The sequence below is a fragment of the Symphalangus syndactylus genome, chromosome 21, assembly GCF_028878055.3.
Source record: "Symphalangus syndactylus isolate Jambi chromosome 21, NHGRI_mSymSyn1-v2.1_pri, whole genome shotgun sequence".
NCBI lineage: Eukaryota > Metazoa > Chordata > Mammalia > Primates > Hylobatidae > Symphalangus > Symphalangus syndactylus.
In genome coordinates, this window is record NC_072443.2 from 58,058,848 (window position 1) to 58,084,060 (window position 25,213).

Here is a 25,213-nt window from a genome sequence, read left to right on the forward strand (position 1 = left end):
GTGGGGTTTCAGGGTGCCAGCCCACCCGCTTTTTGGAAAAGCAAAACCTAAAATGAAACAAGAGCACTAAGGCCTCTGAATACCTACCAAGCGCCAGACACTGGGAAATCCGTTTTTTTTTTTTTAAGTTATTCATTCAGTAGATGTTTCTTGAGCACCTACTATGTGCTAGACACAGTTCTAGGCCCTGGAGATAAAAGAGTAGTGAACAAAAACAACAAAACAATGTCTCTGCCCTCATGGGGCTTGCATGTTTTGGCTTTGTGTGTGTGTGTGACAAGCAAAAAAGCAAGTATAGGCATCCACCTATGAGATAATGGGGGTTCCAGACCACTGTGATAAGGCAAATATCACAATAAAGTGAGTCACACACTCACAATGCTACCAGTTGTCTGAGCCCACAGCAAGTCGTCATTTTTTTGCCAGTTAAGGGTCCTGCCTCGATGTTGGTGGCTGCTGACTGATCAGGGTGGCAGTTGCTAAAGGTGGGGTGGCAATGGCAATTTATGAAAATAAGGCAACCATGGACTTTGCTGCGTAGATTGACTCTCTTTTCATGAAAGGTTACTCTAGCATGCAACGCTGTTTGACAGCATTTCACCCACAGTAGATCACTTTCGAAATTGGAGTCAGTCCTCTCAAACACTGCTGCTGCTCAATCAACTAAGGTATGGAATATTCTAAGTCCTTTGTTGTCATTTCAACAATGTTCACCGCATCTTTACCCAAAGTAGATTCCAGCTCAAGAAATCACTTTGCTCATTCATAAGAAGCAACTCCTCCTCCATTCAAGTTGGATCATGAGACTGCAGCAATTCACTCATATCTTCGTGCTCCACTTATCTTTGGGTATCCTAACATTCCCAGTCCCATCCCCCTTCTCCCACCTCTTCCTCACTGGGATGCATTTGGAGAGATCTCAGTTATCACAAATAGCACCCCCTACTCTGTCAGAACCTGGAGCTGTCAGCTGAGTGAGAGCCAAGCCCCAAGAGGCCACCGAGTGTCCAGTAAAGAAAAGGGGTCACAGAACTGTGGCCAACCCCGGGGAAAATAGGCATGTCAGAAAAGCCTTATTAAAACCCTTTCTTTACTGGACACTCAGTGGCCTCTTGGGACTTGGCTGTCACTCAGCTGACAGCTCCAAGTTCTAACCAAGTAGGGGGTGCTATTTCTTACACTGTGATTTCTCCAAATGCATCCTAGTGAGGAAGAGGTGGGAGAAGGGGGATGGGACTGGGAATGTTAGGATACCCAAAGATAAGTGGAGCATGAAGAAGTGAGTGAATTGCTGCAATCTCATGATCAAACTTGAATGGAGGAGGAGTTGCTTCTTATGAACGAACAAGTTAAGAATTCTCATTCTCTTGCTATTTTCACCACATCTGCAGTGACCTCCTCCACTGAAGTCTTGAACCCCTCAAAGTTATCCATGAGGGTTGGAATCAACTTCCTTTAAACTCCTTTTCATGTTGATATTTTCACCTCCTCTTATGAATCACCGGTGTTCTTAATGGCATCTGGAGTGGTGAATCCTTGCTAGAAGGCTTTCAGTTTACTCTGCCCAGATCCATCAGAGGAATCACTATGGATGGCAGCTATCGCCTTATGAGATGTATTTTTTAAATAAGACTTGGAAGTCTAAATGACTCCTTGACTCATGGGCTGCAGAATAGATGTTGTGTTAGCAGGTGTGAAAACAGCATTTATCTCCTTGCACATCTCCATGAGAGCACTTGGGTGACCAGGTGCATTGTCAATGAGTAGTAATATTTCAAAAGGAATCACTTCTGTGGCACTTTTATGCTACAGAAATGGCTTATTTTCTTAAGCCACATGAACCAACCTCTGCTAGCTTCCAACTTTTCTTCTGCATCTTCCTCACTTCTCTCAGCCTTCATGGAATTGAAGAGAGTTAGGGCTTCTGGATTAGGCTTTGGCTTAAGGAATGTTGCAGCTGGTTTGATCTTCTATCCAAACCACTCAAATTTCTCCATTTCAGCAATATATTTTCACTTTCTTATCATTCAGGTGTTCACTGGAGTAGCACTTTTAATTTCCTTCTAGAACTTTTCCTTTGCATTCACAACTTGGCTAACCATTTGGCACAAGAGGCCTAGCTTTCAGCCTATCTTAGTGAGACATGCCTTCCTCACTAAGCATAATCATTTCTAGCTTTTGATTTAAAGTGATTTGGAGGCCATTGTAGAGTTATTAATTGGTCAAACTTCAGTATTGTGTCTCAGGGAATAGGAAGACCCAAGGAGATGGAGAGACAGGGAACAGCCGGTCAGTGGAGCAGTCAGAACGCATACAACATTGACTGATTAAGTTCACCATCTGATATGGGCATGGTTCGTGGTGCCCCAAAACAGTTACAATAGTGACATGAAAGATCACAAATCACCACAACAGATTTAATCATCATGAAAAAGTTTGAAATACTGCAAGAATTAACAAAATGTGATTTAGAGAAATGAGGTGAGCATGTGCTATTGGAAAAATGGCACCTATAGACTTGCTCAATGCAGGGTTGCTGCAAACTTCAATTGTGAAAAAATGCAGTATCAGTGAAGCACAGTAAAGTAGGGCATGCCTGTAAATGGGAAAATAATGGAGATTTTCCACTATCTTAAGGAGTCTGCAGGAAATAAGACAAGGGCTGGGTAGGAAATAACAGAGCGGAGCCTCTCAGAGCCTGGGATCCAGAGGCAGAGGAGACCCGGAGGATGCAAAGTGGAGAAGGTGGGCAAAGGCTGGGAAGTGGGGCCTGATTGGAGATTGGGTGGGAGACGAAGCCAGGGGACTGAATGGGGCTGGACAACAGGAGGCTGCAGGAGCGCCATGGGTTGTGTGGGCTTTTCCTCTACAGTGAGGGAGTCAGGGAGAGACATGATGCATCATCTCGTTTCATTTTTGCTAAAGCCCTGCCAAGCAGTTGCTAAATCCTCACTCTCACAGCTGAGAAGAGGCCAGGGTTCTGGGAGGAGAAACAATTGGCCTGGTGAGGCTGTGACAAGTCCGCTTTAGGAACTCAGACCTGGGTGAAGGCCTCTGTGACACCTCATGCTGCCCTGGGTTGCTCGGCCTGACAGGGTAGGCGTGGCTGGAACCCCAGCACAGTCTCCTCGCACAGTGCTCTGTCCTCTGAACAGCTTGGTGCTTTTTTCTGTTCATCTTGCTTTTGTCACTGAGCCTCAGGCTGCACAGAACTCAATGGACTGTGATTTGAGGGCTCAATGGGAACATTGTGTCTCCCCATAAAATTTCAAGCGGCTGCAGAGATGTTGCTAGGCAACCAGGTGTTGGCCCAGTGAGGGGAGGGGTTGGTGATTCTTCCTGGACAGAAGTGGTTGGTCCAGCCACCCTTCCCTCCCCTCACCCCCTCCTAGCACAACCCCTCCTGGGGAGGCAAGAGGACCCCTGGAACTCACAGGACAGGGATTAAATACAAGGCAGGAGAGGGTAATATTTCCAAACTAACACTGAATGAATTCAGCCCTAAAGGAAAAATAGAAAAAAGTGCCCATTTCCAAAAACGTTGGAAAAGCCTTTTATGACCATAATTGTGGCTCACCCTTCTACCACGTGCCAAACACTGTTCTAAGCACATTAACAGGCATTACTAACTCATCTCATCCTCACCATAACTCGGTGAGATGGGTTCTAGTATAATCCCCTTTTTTCAGATGGGAATACTGAGGCACCTGGAGGTTAACATGCCGAGGCCATAAGCAGCAAGGCCAGGCAGCCTAGCCCTGAGCCCAGCATCAAGGCAAATGGATGGATGGCAGGTCTAGGAAATCGGATTGGGTGTCGGTGAGGAGAAATAAAACACATGAAGGATTTACTTTAAAACTGGAGTTGAATCCATTCTACTCTTATTGGAGCTCTACCATGTGCTGGACTACTAACCTTATATAGAAATGAGGCAGAATGCTCAAGCTGGCAAAAACGGGTTACAGGAAGGTAGGCAGACCCAAACACTTAGCGATGTGGTAGGCACCACGAGAGAGAAGGAAACATGGTTAGGAGAGGATGGATTGAGGCAGATTCCAAGAGGAAGTGACAGACCAGGCCTGGAAAAAGAACTGAAGGTGGAGGGAGAGGTATTTCAGATGGAAAGCATGGACAAATGTGTCGCCATCGATTGGAATTAATTGTTTAGGTGTCTCCCTCCACCTTCACCATCCCAGACTGTGTCTTTGTGTCCTGAGGAGACACCACATACCTGATATTTTGGATGCAGCAATCTCAAAATGCTTGTTTAATAAAGATTAAATGAAAAAGAAAAGGAAAGGTAATGAATGAATGACCAAGGTTAGGCTTAACTGTCACACAGTGGGTGTTAGACCTTATTAGTAAAGCATTTCAGAGTGATTAGAACGGCATATATTGTGGGTCAGAAGGCAGTGAGCCTCAGAAGTGGGAGATCCACTAAGGAGCCATTGCAGGAATAGCCAGATGGGAGATGCTGAGAGTCCGAATTCATGTGATGACCCCAAATGTAAAGAAAGGTCAAATCCAAGAAACCCCAGGGAGGCTGATCAATATAATCTGAAAGAGGAATAGATTTGAAGGGAACAATTAGTTTGGTCTTAGACTTGCTGAGTTGGAGACGTAGATAATCAAGTGGAGCTTACCTTGTGGATCCCGTGAAATCCTGGACCAGGTATTGAAAGACAGAGAAGATAGGATGAGAGACACTGCTTATCCCTATTTCCTTAACCCACATCTGTGGCAGACATCACTAATCAATCCCAATGTTCAGACTCCTCAGCTTAACTCCAGGGAGCCCCTGTGCATCAGTCACAGTTCACTTGCAAGATGAGATGTATTGGTTCCCCCTGTCCTAGGGGTGGCACTGGGAGCCTTCAGATTGGGCCAGTCTCTGAAAGCTAAAATAAAAGAAGGAAAGGGGCAACTGAAGGTGCAGAGATGTGAGCAGTGAGTCCCTAAAGTTCAGGTCTAATTGTAAACCACTTAAGGTCTAAGTTAGAATCATGAATTTTTTCTTCTGTAAGCCTTTAGAAAACTCTTACTTTAAGCAGAATTACCTTGTTGTTCATTAATTCCAATTAGTGAAAAAGCATTTGTTCTTATGAATAAAAATATTTTGGGAGTACAGTTTGATAGCTTTCTTGAGAAGCCTAACTATTCTCAGCTAATTTCAGTGTTATTAATTGGTGACCTTAAGGGGCATGATTTTCTCTTTCTGTAGGATCTGTAGCCTGTGGTCATTCATTCAGCACCTGTTTATTGAACACCTACTATGTGCTGAGCTCTGTTTTAGGTAACAGGGCAGTTTCTACCAACCTCCTCACAGAGCTCATGGTCTGGCAAAGTAGGGCACAGCCTGGTCTCAGAGCTGTCTGTGGTTTCACCAGTGGCCAGATCCTGCAGCCTCTCCTCCTCCACAGACTGTTTAACAACTGGAAAAGAGAGAGAGAGAGTTCTGAGTCTCCTTCTAATTATCAAGCCAGTCTTCCAGCATTCCTGCTCTCAACCTGGCAAGACCAGGGGCATGGCTGGTCAGCAGAGGACTTGTCCCTCCCTCCCAAAGGAGGGTAGGCTCACCTCCCAGCAGGAACGTCACTGCAGATTGACCAGGGACCTGTGAGCCCTCAGACATCACAGGAACTAGATTCCTAAAACCAGACACACGCATCTTCTCTAGTGTTTAGAGTTAGCAAAACATCAGAAAAAGTTTGCTAAAAGAAGCACTCTCCTTAAACAATGCACTTCTCAACAATACTTACAGAGAGAATGTGACCAGTTTCTAGATAGAGATGTCAATGGATTTTTACAGTCATTTTGGTGATGACTGCCTGCTGCACTTGGATTCATTGACTACGTCTTTCATCTGTCACTGTGGCCTTCATGTTAGTGTGGGCCTTGTTCAGTCCAGCATCTTTACTAAACCTGGTACTATGCTCACCACCATCCAGGTCCTGTGAGGAAAAGGAATAGCTGGCCTCTGGCTGGACAGGGGCTTCAGTGCCTGGCACATGAAGTGAAAGAGCAACAGAGGTAGCCTTTGCCAAATTATTGGAGAGACACGTGAAACATTTAAATTACAACAGAAAATCCAATAGTGTGCAGTTAGGCTTCAGCATGAATGATTCATGTTGCAAATGCTTAACAATTCCCAAGAGAGAAACCCTCATACACCAGCATTATGAGGCAACAAGACCATGGGGTCTTGTGTAAAGACCTGGGTTCTAGCCCTGGCTGTGCCATTAACAGCTGTGTGAACTTAGACAAGTTACTTCACCACTTATCCACCCTTTAGGGTCTGCCGGTTCTCCGCATTCTATAGCCCCTGAGGCTCAGAGAAGGTGAGTGACTTACCTTGGGTCACACAGCTGGAAAATGGGATAACTAGAGACACGGTTAGTCATTAGATGCTGTGACCACACAGTTCAAAGCCCAGAAGGTCAAAATTAAGTGATATTTTATTTCCACATATCCCATTTGCTCCCTACACATTTTGAAGCAGCATGTGGTAACAGCATCACACATAAAGCCTCTGAGTGGGTGCAGAGCATCAAGGAGGGTGGGGTGCTGACATCTCTACTGTGCTCATGGAGTGCTGATACAGGGAGGTGCACAGTCACCACTAAATGAACGGATGAATGAATGAATGAATGAATGAGCCCAGACACTGTAGTCATTCAGAAAAGGACTCAAGCCAGCTTCTCTGCCAGAAGGACAGCCAGGCAGGTGAGCATCAAGGCCGAGTGAGAGAGAAGAGAGCAGGCCTCTCCATAAAAGGCCCGCCACAAAAGTGACCTTGTCCATGGGGTGGGGCACCCTGAGTGGGGCCCTCTTTCTGCACCCTTCAAAGCAGCCCAGGTCCATTCCCTCCCTCCGGTTGGCCAGCGCCCTCCACTAGGCGCCAGGGCCACAGTGCTGACCCAGCAGCCTTAGAAGGCCCCTCATAAAATGTGAATGGCTTCATGAATGAATGATACGGTTACAAGAGATGTATGCCAGAGGATCTCAGAATTTTCTAGCAAGAAGGGCCCTTAGAGAACCAATCCAAGCCCCTCAGTCTGGAGGAAACAGAGGCCCTGTGAGAAAAGATCAACCCAGGAAGCCAGACTCCAGGGCTTCCTCACACTCTGCATGAGCCTCCTTTACCGACCTTGGCACCTGTCTTCATTTGGACTCCCCCAAAAGCAGAGCCTGGGCCGAGGACGGGGTGCAGGTGGAATATTTGGGAGTGATCTCAGGAGCGAGAGAGGAGAGAACGTTAAACAGGGAAGAGAGAACTGCCCAAACAGTACACCCTCTTGAGCCAGTTACTGCTGCAGGCAACTGGGCTCAGCCCTTCAAGGGCCCTTGGAGGAAGCAAGCGGGATGTCCCTCAGAAATGTCCCTCTGAGGATACAAGGCTGCAGTGTTTATCCTGACTCCCATCTGCCATTGGGTAGGGTCTGGGTAACTCCTGGCACTTCTGGGCTCCCTGCTCGGGGAGACCTAGTGACCTCCAATCCTCAGAGAAAGCCCTGAAACAGAAGACAGATTCAGTGGGTGCATGGAGGTGACGTATGGGCGGCACACCTGAGAGCTGCTCATCGCAGCTGCAACTCAGAATCAGGGAAGACCAAGGGGCTGTGGGGCTGGGTACATAAAGCCAATATCACGGCTCTTCAGGAGATAATAACAGCACCAGTAATGGCTTCCATTCATTGAGGTATTCCCCTGCATGCTGAGCACATTATGTGCATTACATCATTTGATCCTCAGACTCATCTTAGGAGGTAGACACCATTTATCCCATTTTACAGGTAAGGAAACAGGCCCAAAGTTGTTTATGTAACTTGTTTAAGGTCATACAACTAGAAAGTGACAGAGCCAGGATTCAAATTCTGGTCTCTCTGACTCCACAGACCCCCTTAATCCCCCAGCCACACTGCCTCCCAGGAGATCAGAGGTTTCCAAGTGGCCCTGATGCCAGGATCACGGCAGAGTTAGGAACTCTGAAACATTGCTCTTCAAAGGAGGCAGTGTGCTGCCATGTACAGTCCAGGGTATGGAACCAGGCACCCTTGATTTGCCTTGAGAGACACTTTCCCCTCTCTGTGCCTCAGTTTCCTCAACCACAAGATGGGGCTCCTCATAATCCTTTTCCAGCCTCCTTCTTGAGGACCCACCCAGTTGGAAGAGCTAGCACAGGTTACATACAAGCCCAAGTTCACAGTCAGGGGGGCAGAGAGGGGGTAATGATGCAACGGTAAACATTTGGGTGCTAGATTCAGAGAGATTCCATTGAAATCCACAGGATAGATGTCCTTGCATCTCCATACCTCAGTTTCCCCAACTGTAAAATGGGGGGGAGCAAAATAAGGTCACAAGGAAACCATGAGAAGAAAATTACATAATGTCCATGCAGAGTGCCATGATCCATGGCACTGTGATGTCATCAATGTTTTGAAGTTTAGATGTGCAGCCTTGGGTTGGTTCCCTAACCTCCCTAAACCACAGTTTCCTCATGTGCAATTTGAACCTCTTAATGCAGGCCCTGCAGTCTTGAGACTCAGACGCAATCACAGATGTGAATGCGGTTTCTAAATCAACTTTCACAAGGGATCTTCTCTCATGGGGTCTCCATGGGTTTTCTGATTTGCTTCATCACCATCTTCCCCCCACCCCACCCTCCTATCCCCCGCAAAATTCTTTCTCCCTGAGGAGGAATCTATTTCTAGGAAACGCCTCCTGATCCTCAAATAAGCTCTCTTTTTTAAGAGCAGGGAGGAGCCACTGTCACAGAAATGAAGGCTTCTACTTCCCTGGCGTTTATTTCTGATACTGGATTTCACCAACAGCTTTTTCGCCCAGTAGTAACTTCACACACCTAAATGGAAAGTTCGAGTGACATCCCAGGCTGAGGCCAAGGCTGGAGATGTGCATTTCCTCAAGTCCTTTTGTGGCCTTCATGGCCTTGGGGTCTGGCTGGAGGCTCCTCCATCCCTCCTGTCAACAGCAAGGACACAGGAGTCCACTGAGGCGCTTGCTATGTGGTCTCGGGCACAGAGGGGAATGACTCCAGGAGACCCTGAGTATCTCTCCAGCTCCCCAGTCTTCAGCCTGAAAATGCCTATCTTAGAGCAGACGTTGCTTTGGAGTTAAGCACTGACCACTCCTCACCTTCATTCTTCCTGTGCAGGTGTGTCTAGGAGAGGCCACATGTTTATTGAGTGTTCTCATGGAGCTTAGAGTCAGCAAGGGAATCAAGCATTAAGAAAAACCAATTTCATTAATAATTAATAAAATAATTATTAAAAGGAAAGGGATTTTCAGGGAGCTATGAGAGCATTCCAAAGAGGGTGTAACCTATCTAGGAGGGGGGTTCAGCCAAAAGAAGTGCTGAATTAGGTACAGAGTCAGGGGGAAGAGCATTCCAAGCAGAGGGAACAGTACGGCAAAGGCCCTAAGGCAGGAAAGCACTTGTGTTGAAGCCTCAGAAAAGAGGCTGGTCTCACTGGAGCACAGTGATGGGAAGGGGGCAATGAGACTGCAGAGGAGAGCAGGGGCCCTCTGTGCAGGGCCTTCTGGATCTTCTCTAATGGATTTTCTCTGCCTGCAGTGGGAGCCACTGGAGCATTCTGAGCAAGGGCTTGACATGAGCACACCGCACTTTACACATTTGAAATGTCCCTGTAGCTGCAGGGTAGAGTACTAATTGAGGGTGGTGGGAACAGGGAGACAGGCAAGGTGGCTGCTGAGGCCATCCAGGTGAGCAAGGATGGTGGCCTGGACCAGTGTGCAGATGGCAGAGGGATGTGGTCGTATCCAAGATGTTTTTCTTGAGTTTTTCTGGATGGTGTAACAGGGTCAGGAGGCAGGAGTGGACTCTGATGGAAGACAGGGACAGGACATGGAGAAAAAGAAGAGATGATGGGGGTACACATTGAACACCTACTGTGTGTCTGGTGCATCACACTTGTTACCTTATTTTATTCTTCACATCCAGGCTCTGGGTTAGGAACCACAGCTTATGGTACAGAGGAGGTAAAGTCACTCTCTCAGGGACACACAGGTAGTAATTGAGGCAGCTGAGATTTTAACCCAGGAATGTTTGTCCCCAAATCCACTTCATCCAAAGGTTATATGGAAACAGACCTTTATTTTCTTATAGTTCATATTGACTTCCCCTTTAAATTAAAGTCTGAATTATTTAAATAACCTTCTCTTGGTTAAAATTATTTTTTTTTTTGAGACAGCGTCTCACTCTGCCACCCATGCTGGAGTACAGTGGCATGATCTCGACTCACTGCAACCTCCACCTCCCGGGTTCAAGTGATTCTCCTTCCTCAGCCTCCTGAGTAGCTGGGACTATAGGCATGCACAACCATGCTCAGCTAATTTATATATATATATATATATATATATATATATATATATATATATATATATACATACATACATATATATATATTTAGTAGAGACAGAGTTTCATCATGTTGGCTAGGCTGGTCTCGAACTCCTGGCCTCAGATGATCCACTCGCCTCAGCCTCCCAAAGTGCTGGGATTACAGGTGTGAGCCACCGTGCCCAGCCAAAATTAAAATATTTCAGTCAAAGCTAGAGTCCCCTAGACTACTGCAACTGATCATAGTGCCCTTTCCCTTCCCCAGAGATACCGCCTTCATGAGTTTGAGCTGATCCTTACCGACCTCTTGCTACACATTCACATATATATAGTCATAAAAAATAGACTATTGTTTTGTAGAGTTTTCTGTTTTACATAAGTGGAATAAAACTATACGCATTGTTCTGCAACTTGCTTTCTTCACTCAGCAGTTTATCTTGGAGAGCCTTCTATGTTAGTACATATAAATGGATCTCATTTTTTAAATCTGTTGTGTAGTATTCTTCGGAATAGATGTACCACCATTTATTTAGCCCACTTGCTTTCCAAAGACAGAAATGCATTTTTCTATAAATGATGTAGCTTTTGAAGGACTTGTGCATTTTTTGCTTTTGAAATATAAGATTTTTATTTATGCTAATGGAGGAACCCACACCACAGTGACAACACAAATATTTAGCAACACCCAGCCTGGTGACTAAGTTTTCCCAATTTCCTTCAGGTGCTTGGCATCCCTAGGAACTAGCTCTTGTCTATTGCCAAGTCTCTGTTTATAGCAAAAGGCGGTCTCAAGAGTAACAAGGAAAATGGCAGAATTGTCAGCTTTGATTTCAGTGCTGCATCCTGAAGCAGACAACATGATAGGGTGTGAAGACAGTACAGTTCGGAGCCTCAGGGACCTGAGTTCAAGTCCTAGCTTTAGCCACATGACCATGAGCAAGCCTCTTTATCTCTCTGTGCCTCAGTCCGTCTGCCCATAAAATGAAGTTTAAAATCCCTATCTTACAGAATGGCCAGGAGAATGGAAATGCAAGCCCCATGTTTAAAGTGATGATCATGTAGGAGCACATGTGCTCATTTCTTGCCCGCCTGTCTGCAGCCCCAGCCGAGTGGGGCCCATGAGAGGGGCGCTGGTCCTGCATCATTGAAGGAGCCGCTTGAGATCACAGAACAATGAGAAGACACCAGCATACCACCACTGCTGTCGGTGCACTGCAGGGGGTAACATTTGAGCTCAAAGGGATTGGGAGAGGGATATTCCACCCAGGCTCTGGGCGCCAGCTGTGTGCCCACCACCACTGCCCTTTGCACTTTCTTTCATCTACCTCAGCAGGCAAAGCTAGGTTGTCCCTCTCCCCCAATTTGTGGATAAAGAAACTGAGGCTCAGGGAAGGGGCACCACTTGCGGAAGCTCTCACTAAGTGTCAGGGTGGAGACTGAAACTCTTCATCCTCTGCCTCTGAAAGGCATCCTGGGAGGCTACAGGTAGCAGCTCTGCAAAGCATCCCCACCTGGAGGGACAGGGAAGTGCTTCCTGTCTGCGCTCAACCATGGAGGCCCCTCCCCAGAAGGAGGAATAAGGGGCTTTTCTGGCCTCCATTTTCCCAAAGGGCTGAGACAAAGACCTCTCAGAGATCACCTCTGGGCATGCTGAACCAGATCTCTTCAGTGAGGTTGATAGAGAGGGAACATGAAATGGCTGTCATTTGTGTGTGTAGTAAGGCTCCATTCCAGCAAGCCGAGCTGTCGTTCCCTTCCCTCGTCTCTGTGGGGTGCTGAGAGGGCCTGGGCCAGGGGTCAGGGTCCAGCCCCAGGGAGCTGAACCTCCCCGGACCTGGGTCAAGTCGCTTCCGCGTCTCTGGGCCTCCATTTTCCCAACTGTCAAATGGGAGGGTGAGAGCAGCTGGCCACGGGATGTGGAGGAGAGGGGACAGGGAGCCTTAGGGATTGGTGACCAGATTAACAAAGAAAAATACAGGGCATCCAGGGACATTGGAATTGCAAATAAACAATAAGTTTGTTAATTTTTTAATTAGTAGTAAATGATTTGCTGTTTATCTAAAATTCAGATTTCTCTGAGTATCCTGTATTTTATCCAGTAAACCTTTCTCAGGGGCCCCAGCTTCACTAGATCCTCCCATTCTTTGGTACAGATAATTGATGTTTTCACAGCTTCTAGATGAGTCCTGGCCACCCCCTGCCACCCAGATCCCCAGCCCCCACACCCACTTCCCTGCCCATGTGGGAAGTCTGGAGCCCTGAGCAGAGAAGTTTAGTAAGGAATTCCCACAGTGGAGAGAGAAGTGGGAACTCAGCCTAACTTGGAGAAAAGGCAGGTGGTGGGTTTAAATCAGTGGAAACTTGTGTCTACACATGCATTGGATTATAGGAACACAGCCTCTGTGTGCCCATTCTGTGCCATGTCCATGTGGGTGCACCTAAGCGAATGGACATTGCGTCCACATGCTTGCAGAGAAACCACCCAGCGCTGCACTGTGCACGTTCAAATCCACAATCTAATGCCACATCCGCAGTTGTGTGCCACATCTGTGTGTGCATGTGCGTGTCTAGATGTCAGGTCTGCGTATGAGCACATAACCGTAAATGAGCTGGGTGACAAATGCTATCGGGGAGGATCAGGTAAATGCTGCCGCTTTCTACATGACAGAGACTGGATTCATAGGAAACCCCACTAGGATCACTAGGTATCAGAGAGATGCCCCTTACCCTGCACCTTGCCCATCAGGACCCATCGACACTGTGACGTGATCATAAACTCTAGGCACTGCGTACATGCCTGCAATGCACACCACACGATAGCTAGACCATCAGACTGGTTCTGAACTTACCTTGACAGCCCATGCAGACCAATATCATAGCAGATGCCCACGATACAAGCTGTTTTCCCACAGAGGCGTTGTCTCTCTGCCCTAAGTCTGTTAAGTGGCTCTTACAGGGCGCACGTGGCCACCCATGTGTGCAGGAGCATCTGGGCAACCTCAGCACTTACATCCCCATCTCTGGTCCCCAGAAAGGCAGGAGGGGAGGGAGGTTTCCTAAGGACCTGCTGTGTGCTGATGCAAGCAGCCTCCCTCTAGGGGATGGTGGAATCAGAAACCAGAAGGCAGTAGTGGCGAAGGGTGGGTCTCAGTTGGTGTTTGACCCCCAGGGCCAAAACCCAGCACAGGAGAGATGCGCAGTGAGTGTGTGTTAGTGAATAAATGAGCCAGGTGACAAATGCTGTCAGGGGAGGATGAGGACAGATTGTTCTTGCTGAATAAATCAAGGAAGGCTTTCAGGAAGTGGTAGTAAACGTTCTTCTGGGTCCCTTAAGACTAACTAAATAAGTCGACAGAGGGTTGGGCATCCTGGGTTCGGAGCCGGATGTGCCAAGACAGAGGTAAATGCCTGGCACATGCAGACCCGTGGCTTGGTAGGACAGTGGGATAAATGTGGCATGGCTAGAGGTGAGGCAGGAGGAGTCATCTGGGACAACCTCACAGAGAGGCCACTGTGAGCCCAGGAACTGGATGGTTGTGAGGACATGGGGAGCCATGGAAGGTTGTGGATCAGGGCAGGGATGCTGTGACAGCCGAAGTTGAAGATCGGCTCCTGGCCCCACACTGCCTCATATCCTCTTCCAGTCTCCTTTTTCTCGCCACTCAGTTTCTAGTTTCTCCTTCTCCGGCCTTCTGCAGCCACCAGTAGGAGACAAAGGGTCAGAGTGTTCTGTGTACCTGGGGACTCAAGTCTGGGTCTGTCAGCCACAGCACTCATGACCTCCTCTGCTGCAGGAAGACAGGTTGTGAGCCTGACTGTTGGCAGCTTTCAGGGAAGGAGAAGGGCCCTGTGGGAGCTGGCAGCCCCTACAGAAGAAAAGGAACAGTCGACCCAGGCTGAGTGAAGGCTCTGTCACCACCCCACTGCGTGACCTGCACAGGCCTCAGCAATAAGCCCCACGTCTCAGGGTTGTTGGCGAGGCTCAAAGGTGATGCTGTGCCGAAAGCACCTGGCAAGTATTAGGCTTCCTTCTCACCCTCCTCCCCCAGGCCAGTGGTTCTTCAACCCGAGCCTGTATCCCCATTGCCAAGGACAATGCAGCTGGCCCTGCCCCATCCAAGAGTGTGTGACTCAGTAGGTCTGGGTGGGCCCTGAGAATGTGCGTTTGTAACAAGTCTCCAGGTGATGCTGAAGCCGCTGCTCCAGGGACCACTAAGTTTTCATCCCCTGCTGCACATTGCAATCCCTGGGGAGCTCTTCTAACTCCCAAGGGCCGGGCCATGCCCCAGCTCAATTCAATTAGAATCTCTAGTTTGGGACTCAGGGATTAATATTTTATAAAGCTCCCTGGTGGCTCCAGTGTACAACCAAGTTAGGAACTAGTGCCTTGGAGGAAGCTCAGTAATAGCAACAACAATAGCAACTAATATTAGTCAAGGCCTTCCCATGTGCCAGGTGCCCAGATGCGACCTCGTTTAACTCTATATGGCAGGCACTATCATTATTCCCATGCTGCATATGAAAAAACCAAGGCCCAGGCCGGGCGCGGTGGCTCACGCCTGTAATCCCAGCACTTTGGGAGGCCGAGGCTGGTGGATCACCTGAGGTCAGGAGTTCTAGACCAGCATGGCCAACATGGTGAAACCCCATCTCAACTAAAAATACAAAAATTAGCCGGGCATGTGGCAGGCACCTGTAACCCCAGCTACTCAGGGGGCCGAGGCAGGAGAATCGCTTGAAGCCGGGAGGCAGAGGTTGCAGTGAGCCAAGATCATGCCATCGCACTCCAGCCTGGGGTACAAGAGCAAGACTTCATCTCAAAAAAAAAAAAAAAAAAAAAAATGAAGCCAAGACACAGAGAGGGGAAGTCACCCGCCCAAGGTCACAGAGGTGGAAGGAGTCTCGAGCGAGGCCCAGACCTAGATCCGCTGTCTCATTTCGTTGCTTTGTCTTGAAGCGGTGTGGCTTCCCACAGTCCCAGCAGTGCTGCCTGTGCAAGCTACCCACTCTGTCTGGCCTCTGACAGGATATGAAGCATGTGGTGCCCTCCCCCACTCAGCCCGTGCCACACACCTTTGTGTGCCCGCGTCTGCACACTGACTCAGCCACATCCTTGGGCATGCATGCATACACTGACAGCCTCTCATGGGCACTAAGGCCCATGACTGCCTTCTGGGTGCCTCTCAGGCTACATTTTAAATACACGAAGCAGGGCCACAAGGCCACCCTTGTGGTTTTTCCCCAGAAAGCACTCACCATTCATTTTATCTGAAATTTCCTGAGCACCCCATTGTCGCAGGGATCAAGCTGGAGTGAATTAGCATTCATATTGGCTTCACCAGATAGGGTCACTGTGGGGCATTTGCAGAAAGACACAGCCTACCCCCAACTAGATCAGGCTGGAACAGGGCAGGGAGGCCGCTGAGCTCTGTGGCAAGAGGCCGGCTCGGTTGCCTTCCCAGCAGAAGAACCCTGTGCCTCAGTGTGTGCATCTGCATAATGGGTGCTCAACATAGAACATCTTTACCATCTACAAAGCACTGTCAGAGCCTTGGTTCTGTGTGCTCCTCAAGTGAGACAGCCCAAGGCCCCTCAGAGAGGCTGAGTGATCCACACAAGGTCACACAGGAAGGAAAGGTAGATTCCAACCAGGTCTGCAGATCTAGGCAGGGGCATGTTATGGCTGTGGTGGTGATCTCTGACACAAGCTAAGACAGTGGCAACACAGACAGAAATTCCTGCGATGCATATTCCAGGCCCAGAGTAACATTAGTGGTGTACAGTGGTGGTAGTGACAGCTGCATCTATCCTTTGAAAAGGCCAGTATGTGCCAAGCGCTATTTCCACACATCATATTCCCGATCCTCCGTCAACCCCAGACTGCAGGGGATGCCAGAGACAAGGCTTTTTTCCCACAGAGGCATTGTCTGTCTGTCCCGAGTCCATTAAGTGGCTCTTACAGGGGGCATGTGGCCACCCATTAGGGCAGAGGCTTCTGGACAACCTCAGCACACACATCCCCATCTCTGGTCCCCAGAAAGGCAGGAGGGGAGGGAGGTTTACTGAGGGCCTGCTGTGTGCTGGTGCACATTTATTCCCATTTCACAGAGGTGAACACTGTGGCTCTGAAAGGAGAAATGATTTGCCCAAGGCACCAGCCCTGAACCAAAGAGCTGCTGGGATTTGAACCCAGGGCTGAGGTTACCCATTGGCCTGCTGCTGTCACACACCATGCAGCTCATCCCAGCTGATGGCCCCAGCCCTGCAGACAAGGCGCCCAGCTCCCAGCCCCCCACTCCTGGAAACAGTCCTGCCCTCGACTTAATTCCACCCCCTCACTGCTACCCCAGTGGCGTGGGTGCCTCTGGGGGAGCAATTTGTTTTCACACTAGCTCTGAGCAGCAGATGGAGAGTTTGGGGGACATGATTATTGGGTTTTTTTCTTGAAATCGTTTGCTCAGGCTGCAGGCAGGTCCGCTCAGCCAGACAGTGCCCCTGAATATCAGCCAGCCTCAGTGGGCAGTTAGTGTATTCCTGCTCTCGCCAGGGGTGAAAACAATCTCTGGGGTCCCTTTGCTGGAAATAAAGATGTGCAGCCTCATGGGGCCTCAGAACAGGGGAGAAGATGTCAGTGGTCACCTGGATGGCCTGGAAAACTCACCTTGAGTCCCTCCCAATTGCGCTCTACTTTTGATACAGCCCAGCCTCTCGGCGTGAGGTGCCCCACACATGGGAAGAGCAGAACCCTGCCCTGCCCTCAAGTACAGCACTAGAGCAGAAAGTAAGCCATATGTTAAATGTCTCCATTCCTTCATCTCGCCCCTTCATTCTGACCTCTAACCCAGCCCCTGCTCGTTTACCTACCTCAATAGCCTTTTCTTTATTCTGGTTAATTAACCATGTCCTACCTTATAAGTAGCTTATAAAAGTTGTCTCATACAAAATGATTTTAAATGCCCTAAGTTAGGAAATCCAGACAAAGAGAGGAGAGGAGAAATAGGATGGAGATTTGACAGCTCGATGCATGCTGCTGAGTCCTCTGGCGTAGTTCACAGAGGTGAACTGCATATTCAGTACTGAGCTACCAAGCAGGCAAGGGGAAGATGGCAAAAAGATGAGTTACAAGAGCCAAAGTCTCCATTAGAGAACACTCTCACTCTCACCCCAAAGGCCTGTGTAAGCCTGACCCCATGTGGCATGCTATAAATTCAGTTTCTATCCCAGCCTTCCCTGGCCACTGGGGACAAAGGGTACAATAGATGTGTCCTCTTCCTTGGGGACCATCTGACCCCTCTTCTGAGGAGCAAACCAGGAATGCTTCAGCCACTCTGGCCTTTCCCAAGACCTTTGGAGTTTCTTTTGCCTTCTCAAAGCCCCTCTCCCGACCCATCTGATCAACCCTTACTCCTTCCAAGCTCACCCAATTGCAACTACACTTCTGCCAGGCGATCCTTCCTGACACTCCTGTCTTCCTTACAGTAGTGTCCCCAACATATAGAACAAAGTCTGGCTTATAGTAGGTGCTCAATCGAAATTTGGTGATTGATTGAATGAGTAAATGAATGACTGGATATGCATTATTTAGTATGATCCTAGGTACCTTTTCTAGCTTCAGAGGGCCTGAGAAGGGTGGGGGAACTCAGGCCTCCTTAAGACAACAGGATCTTGAGTCTTGAGTGGGGCCTGGCAGGACACCCATAGTGGGCCGTCCAGCTTCTGTGTAAACATGCTCCGTCCCTCCTTCCCGGAATAATCCATCCATCCTCAGCTCACCCATTAGAAAGTCCTTCCCTCTCATAGTGAGGAGCGCCTCTGCCTGGCTGCTGCACCATCTGGGATGTGAGGAGCCCTTCTGCCCAGCCCCCCCACTGTCTGGGAAGTGAGGAGCGCCTCTGCCCAGCCCCCCCACTCTCTGGGAAGTGAGGAGCGCCTCTGCCCGGCCGCCCCACTGTCTGGGAAGTAAAGAGCGCCTCTGCCCGGCCACTGCACTCTCTGAGAAGTGAGGAGCCCCTCTGCCCGGCCGCCCCACCATCTGGCAAGTGAGGAGCCCCTCTGCCTGGCCGCCCCACCGTCTGGGAAATTAGAAGCGCCTCTGCCCAGCTGCCGCCCAGCTGCCGCCCTGTCTGGGAAGTGAGGAGCGCCTCTGCCCGGCTGCTGCACCATCTGGGATGTGAAGAGCACCCCTGCCCAGCTGCTGCCCCATCTGGGAAGTGAGGAGCGCCTCTGCCCGGCTGCTGTGCAACCCTCCAAGTGTGAAGTGACAGCCTTTGTGTGATCTTTCTGCCCTCCCCGTTTGCATTTTCGACATTAAAGTTTACTTTTAAATTTAAAAAAAAAAAAAGAAAAAGTCCTTCCCTCTCATAAAGCCAGAGGCCCCTCTTTGTACCTCTTCCTCCAGGTCCCCAGCTCTGTGCTCTGGGACCAAAGCGCAGGCTCCCTTTGCCCCCAAGAGAACCACTGTCCCTCGAGCTTTGCTTAACAGAGCTGAGGTGGGGCTGGAGTTTGTCAGACAGCTCTCAAACATGAGTTCCAACTCCAATAGGTCTGGGCATATGCCCTTAGTGAGCTAGATGTCGAGATTTCTATATGGAATTGACTTTTTAATGTCTGTAACAAATTTCCATTTTTTTAAAACATGGGGCAGACCAAATGAAACCTCTTTAATGGCCTGAGACTGAAGTTTGCAGGAGCCAGAATTGGCTAAAAAGAGAAAGTACCCCAAGCAAAGGAATGGGAATGGCCAGGGCAGAGGTGTAGAGGCTGGGGAAGAGCCCGGTTTGTATGCAGGACAGCTGGATACAGATGCACTTTGAGGCCAAAGCTCCTCAAATACCCACCGACAGCAAGCAGCCGTGACAGCAGGGAGTTCCCATACAGCCAGTCCCTCACTTTGCGCCATGACTGTCTTCTTTTACATACATAGTAGGACACACAGATTCTGCCCACAGTTGAAAAACCTGGACAAGTGTTGGAGCGTTTTTTTACCTTCACAGTAAAAGCACATGCCTTTACAGTTTAGAGAGCTTCACGCACATTCCTCTGTGCATGGGTTTCCCCAGCCTAGGGGTTATTTTGTTCCCATTTTATTAATGAGAAAACTGAGTCTCCGAGGGGTGAAACTGGCCCAAGCTCACTCACAAGTCAGTGGTAGAACAAAGACCAAAACCTGGCTCCTCATCTAGTGCTCTGACCTCTGCTTATAATTACACAGAAAGAAAATTCACATTTGAAAGCCTACAACCCCACATAGCATCTGTCTGGACATTTGTGTTTCTGAATTTTCAGGGCCTCGCTGCCTTTGTCCAGTAATCTTTGACACCCTGTATTAATTTTTAATATGGGAAATGGTGAGATGCTCTTTAATCTAAATTGAATCTCAAATGCCATTCATCTCTCACACCAGCCTCTGTTGTTTCCGCTCCCAAAAATATGTGTGTTAATTTTCAGCAAAAAGGAAAAGAGACCACAAGATTCAGCTCCTGGGAAGAGCATGACAAGTAGGCTGGACCAGGCAAGCTGTTCCACCTGCAGGTCCTCAAAACCCCTGTCTTTGGATACCAAGTACCAGAGCCACCAGCCCTAGCCTTCCACCAGACCAATCCTTCATGTCACATGTGGGGAAACTGAGGCCCAGAGAAGGGAAGTGGCTTCTCTGCCATCACAAGGCCCTTCCACTGTGCCTCTCCTCACCTTGACTGACCCCTTCCTATCTTGTCAAAATCCTGCCAGTTCAAAGTCTTCCTCTCCAGAAGGTCTGGCCTAATCTCCAACCTGGCCTAAAAACTGGACGGTAATAATGACACAGTGCGTCTACCTGGTGCCAGGCACAGCGCTACACTCCTTACGTGAGACATCTTGCTGAAGCCGCACCCTAACCCTGTAAAATAGGCACTGCTGTTGCCAGCAAAAGGAGAAACGAAGGCACTGCTGTTGCCTGCAAAAGGAGAAACGAAGGTAGTGAGAGGTGAAGCACTTACCCAAGGTCACTCAGAGCTGGGATTTGAACGCAGGCCATCCGAGCTCAAACCCCACCTGTGTTCTTGGGGCTTGGTTTCCTGAGCTCCGGTTTGGCTGTTCTTCCACTGAGAAGAGGGGAGTGAGCGAGACATCGTGACCACCTCCACCTTCTCAGAGACCCCACGTGAGCCCCAGTGCCCAGGGTTCCCACCTTGGACTTTGATTCTGGGATGCTTGTAGTGGAAACTGCCATGGGAACAGTTCTAGCAGAACACACAAATGTTTTTATGCCCTGAATTGTTATTTCTGAAAAACAGAGGGCCTCTCAGAAGTCTGTGGGGAGTGGGCAAGGGCGGGGGCTGGGGAAGGAGCTGCCTGGAAGAGGGAGGGAGGGACAGAGAAGCTGCTCTGTGCCGACCCCTCACCCTTCCAGCCACATTGCCCTGTCCCAACCCATAGCCTTGGGGGTCTCAAACTAACAACTTAGGGGCTGAATCCAGCCCACAGAGATGTTGTTCTTGGCCCTGGCATGTTTTTAATGGGGAGATTTTACATCAAATTCCAGATGTCCAGCTTCTCTTAGAAGATTGGAAGATCTGCCACACTGGGCCCACATTCCCCCACAGGAGCTGAGAAGCAGCTGTCCTCTTCAGAAGGGCCAAGGTTCTTCACTTTGCTCCAGTTTCTACCACTGCCTAATGTCTCCCACTCACCTACTTCACTCATTCACAAAACCCACCCAACCCCCACACCTATTCGAATTCGCAGCCCCTGCTCTGTCTGCTGTCCCAGGACTCAGGATTTCAATGCCTGGCCTGTGGATTCCCAGCATGACAGAGCCCCAGCATGATATGGCCTGACTTCCAAAATGGAACACCCACATCATCAACTGTTTACACCGTGGACTCCGGAACTTCTGAATCACAGAACTCGGAAGGTTCAGAGACTCCCCTCTCTTGGAATCTATCAGGCAGGGCCCAGAAGGTTGTCTGGCCTCACTTACTTTTCCTTGGCAAAAACCTTAATTTGCACCAAATCTTATGAGGAGCTCCAAAATGTGAAAACAGACCCCAGGAAAAGCATTTCAGGCCTGCAGACCTCAGAACCCCTGGGATTCTCAGGACCTACTCATCTTATTGAACACTCCCATTTTTGAAATGGGGAAACTGCAGCTCAGAGAAGGAAGTGGCTGGCCAAAGCCCCAGCAAACTGCCATAACAGGCCAGTGTTGGCTGGTCACAGCCCCTCCCTCAGAGGCCCAATGCCCTCTTGAACGCTCCCTTCTCCCTTGTCAAAACTCAGTCCCAGGAAAAAGCCCGAAACTCATTCACACCATGGCATCCAGAACTGATGATGGCTTCCCCTCCCAGAAAGTCTAAAGGAATTGGAGCTTTTAATTAAAGGAATAAAAGTCAAGTAGAGGAATTCCAGGTGTTGGCTGTGGGTAGAATTGGACAAAAGGAGGAAGACAGGGAAGCTTCCTGCAGTTCCTGGAATCGTGCTACAGTGTGCCGTGCCTGCACACTCTGTACGTGGATCTCCCAGAGGGCCAGCCCAGCACGGAACAGTGGAGGAAGTGTTCCCACGTGCTTAGATCAAGGCTACCCTGGGCTCTCAGGGCCCAGGAGCTGCCCCACAGCAGCAGCTTGGTCTCGGGGCAGCCTGTCTCCCCATCTATGAAATGAGCCTAACCTGGCTCTGGGTTCGTTCGTTCTCACTGCATGCAGGGCACGGGATCCGAAGAGCTTGCCTGCACCAATAAGCAGGCTCGTGTGAGGTCTCCTAGGGAGGGAGCCATCCCTGGGCTCCCCCAGTGGGGGTGTCTCAGCCAGCCTGGCCCTTGGAGGCTCCTGATGGAGATCTCATGGTCAGCATCTGAGGAGACTCTACATCTAGAACCCCAGACACACTCCCAAACCACAGGCTGCTGGACTCCCGGAACCACTGAGCTCTTACGTCCATGGGCAGCCAGGTCTGTTCCATGCACATCACACTCCCCAGAACCTGGCACCAGGCTAGGCCCACAGTGGGGGCTCCAGGAATGCAAATTGAATGAATGAATGGGTGAATGAGGCAATGAACAACAGACTGTTAGAACCCTAAAACCATATATTAGACCATGAGGTCCCATCAGCCACATGGTCCAGTCCTGCAACCCCAGTGTGCTGGTAGTGCTGTTCACAGGAGTAGAATGAAGGCCATAGGTCTGATGAGGGATGTGTGCCCCTCTCTGTCCACCCCCCATCTGTCCTCACTAAGACACAAGAAGAGCTAGGGTTTGGTGGGTCAGTGACAGGACTGTCATTGCCCCGCTGCGGAGGCCATTTTTGTTGCACTGTTTGGGCCAGGCTGCACACCTCAGGCCAGGCTTGTAACACTCAGACCTGCATTTAGCGGGTAGGACAATTGTAAGGCTTCAGGTGCCAGGCCCTGAGGAATAGGAACCAGACTGGTCTTTGCCCCCAAGGTCCACGGCCCAAGTAGGACGGGGGTCTGGGGAAGTGGTAAGCCTGCCGCAGGGAAGACTGTGGAAAGTAAAGGCAGAGGGCCACTGTCCACCTGGGGTGGAGGGGAGGCTGCTCAGCAGGGGCCCTTGAGAGGGGCTCACCGTGCTGAGTGAAGGAAAGGCTGTTCCTGGTTTGCTGAACAGCAGGAGCAAAGGCCTGGGGGTGTGACAGGACACTTGTCATGGAAAAATAAAGTGGCACACCAGCTACTTGGGGCGACATGGGGCAGCTTGAAAGGAAGGCTGAAGCAAGGAGAAGCACCGGCTTCTGAGGGGCACAGCAGACAGTGGACAGAGGGAGCCCTCCCCACCAGAGCCACGCACCTCCTGGTCACACGCCTGAATTTCCTCCATGAGAGGTTCACCCTTCCAGGCCCCTCTTCCAAGGTACAAAGACACCTGGGGTTCGTCAACTGTGGGTCATCCATACCCCAGTACCAGGGAATTTAGGAGGGGATGTATAGACAGGTAAACAGTGGCCAGTGCCAGAGCAAGGAAGGGCACAGCACGGGCACAGTGTGGCAGGAGGAAGGCAAAGTGCTGGCCTGGCTCTGCTGGGCGGAAGCCACATGGCGAAAGCCAAGGCTGCAGACACAGGTTGTGGGTCAGAAGACAGGGCCAGAGCGCCAGGCTGGGAAACACGGGCTTTATTCCAAAGACAGTGAGCAGCCTCCCAAGGCCTTTGAGCAGGGGCGTGAGAGTGGACTTGCAAGTCTGGAAGAATTATCTGGAAATGCAGATGGGGGGTGGAAGTGGGCCCTTACCACTCTGTCTGGTCCCCACCTGATGAGGGTGCACCTGGCTACACCTCACTCCCTTTTCCAGAAGAGGAGAAACCACCAGTGTCAGCTGCATGTCCACCAGGCATGCTCCGAGCACATTGCAAGGCATCCACGGCGAGGGCGGCTCCTAAGTGGGCACTGTGCTGTCTGGTGAGCTGCTCTGTTCTAGTGTCTGCAACAGTGCCAGGCACTTTGTAGGTGCTCAATTAATGCTCATGGACCACATGAACCACCTCATGTGATACTCACAACCACCCATGGGTTAAGTACAATCAGCATCCGCATTACAGAAGAGGGTACTGAGGCTCAGGAAGCGAGGGCCATCACACCGGGATTTTAATCCAGGCAGTGGCTTCTGATTCTTCTCTAACCACTGCATGGCATTCGACAGGAGGGAGAGCGGAAGGAGGGTACCAGGGCCAGGCAGCTGTAGGAGTGTGGATTTGCTTCCTGTGGCTGCCACGGCAAATGACCACAGACTGATTGTAGCTTAAAACAAGGGAAGTTTATTCTCTCATGACTCGAGGCCAGAAGTCAGAAATCAGGTGTCAGCAGGGCCACCTCCCTCTGAAGACCAGGGAACAATCCTTCCTTGCCTCTTCCAGCGTCTGGTGGCCCCAGGCATTTCCTGGCGTATGGCTGCATCACTCCAAACTCTGCCTCTGTTTTTGCGTGGCCATCATCCTTCTGTGTCTGTGTCTCTTGTAAGGATACCTGTCATTGCATTTAGGGCCCAGACAGATAATCCTGGATGCTCTCATCGTGATATCCTTAACTTAAGTACAACAACAAGACTATTTTCCCAAATGAGGTCATATTCACAGGTTCCGGGGATCATGATGTGGATATATATTTTGGGGGCTGCCATTCAACCTACCGCACAGTGTCTCTGGCTTTTGGCAGGAGCCCACTTAGGGCACAAAGCATGAAGAGATGTTGGGCTCCTGGGCCAGCCACCCGCAAGTTTCTTGCTCTGTTTCTCCTTTTCTGCCCTTAGATTCCCAGAACACGCCTGCATCTCTCCCAGTTCCCCAGGCCAACCTCTCTGTTCTCTGTCCACAGGTTTGCCAGGCACCGCTCCAGACCTGGAAAAGAGAAAGCAAATTTTTGGGCAAAACTTTATACCTCCAAAGAAGCCAAAAACCTTCCTGCAGCTCGTGTGGGAGGCGCTGCAGGACGTGACGCTCATCATCCTGGAGATCGCTGCCATCATCTCCCTGGGGCTGTCCTTCTACCACCCGCCCGGCGAGGGCAACGAAGGTAAGATGGGCCTCGGACCCACGAACCGCCCCGCAAACCTGGCCACCACATCCACATAGGGGGGCACTCATGGCTCACACAAATAATCCTCTCCTTCCAGGGGAGGAAAACGAGGCCCAAGGGGCAGGGCCCCGCCCATAGCCAACACAGCCAAAGGGTGGCCGAGCCAGGCCTCAGCCCCATTTTCCCTGTGTGAAATGCACAAGAGTTGGACCGGTGACAGTAATCATTTCAGTGAGCATTTGTGAGCACTTACAGTGTGCCAAGCCCTGGGCTGAGATGTTGCCCTGACAACCCCCTGAGGTAGCTGCCATGGTTATGCCCATTTTA

The 25,213-nt window shown here is 49.9% G+C and overlaps 1 protein-coding gene across 12 annotated transcripts in view; it reads left to right on the forward strand.

Annotated features, from left to right (window-relative positions):
• Positions 1-25,213, forward strand: part of ATP2B2 (ATPase plasma membrane Ca2+ transporting 2) — a 126,042-nt gene that overhangs the window by 17,729 nt on the left and 83,100 nt on the right. For all 12 annotated transcript variants that reach the window (XM_063630704.1, XM_063630703.1, XM_055260184.2 and 9 more), the window contains exon 2: positions 24,686-24,883. In XM_063630704.1, coding sequence (XP_063486774.1) covers positions 24,686-24,883 — 198 coding nt within the window. The remainder of the gene's footprint in view (positions 1-24,685; positions 24,884-25,213) is intronic.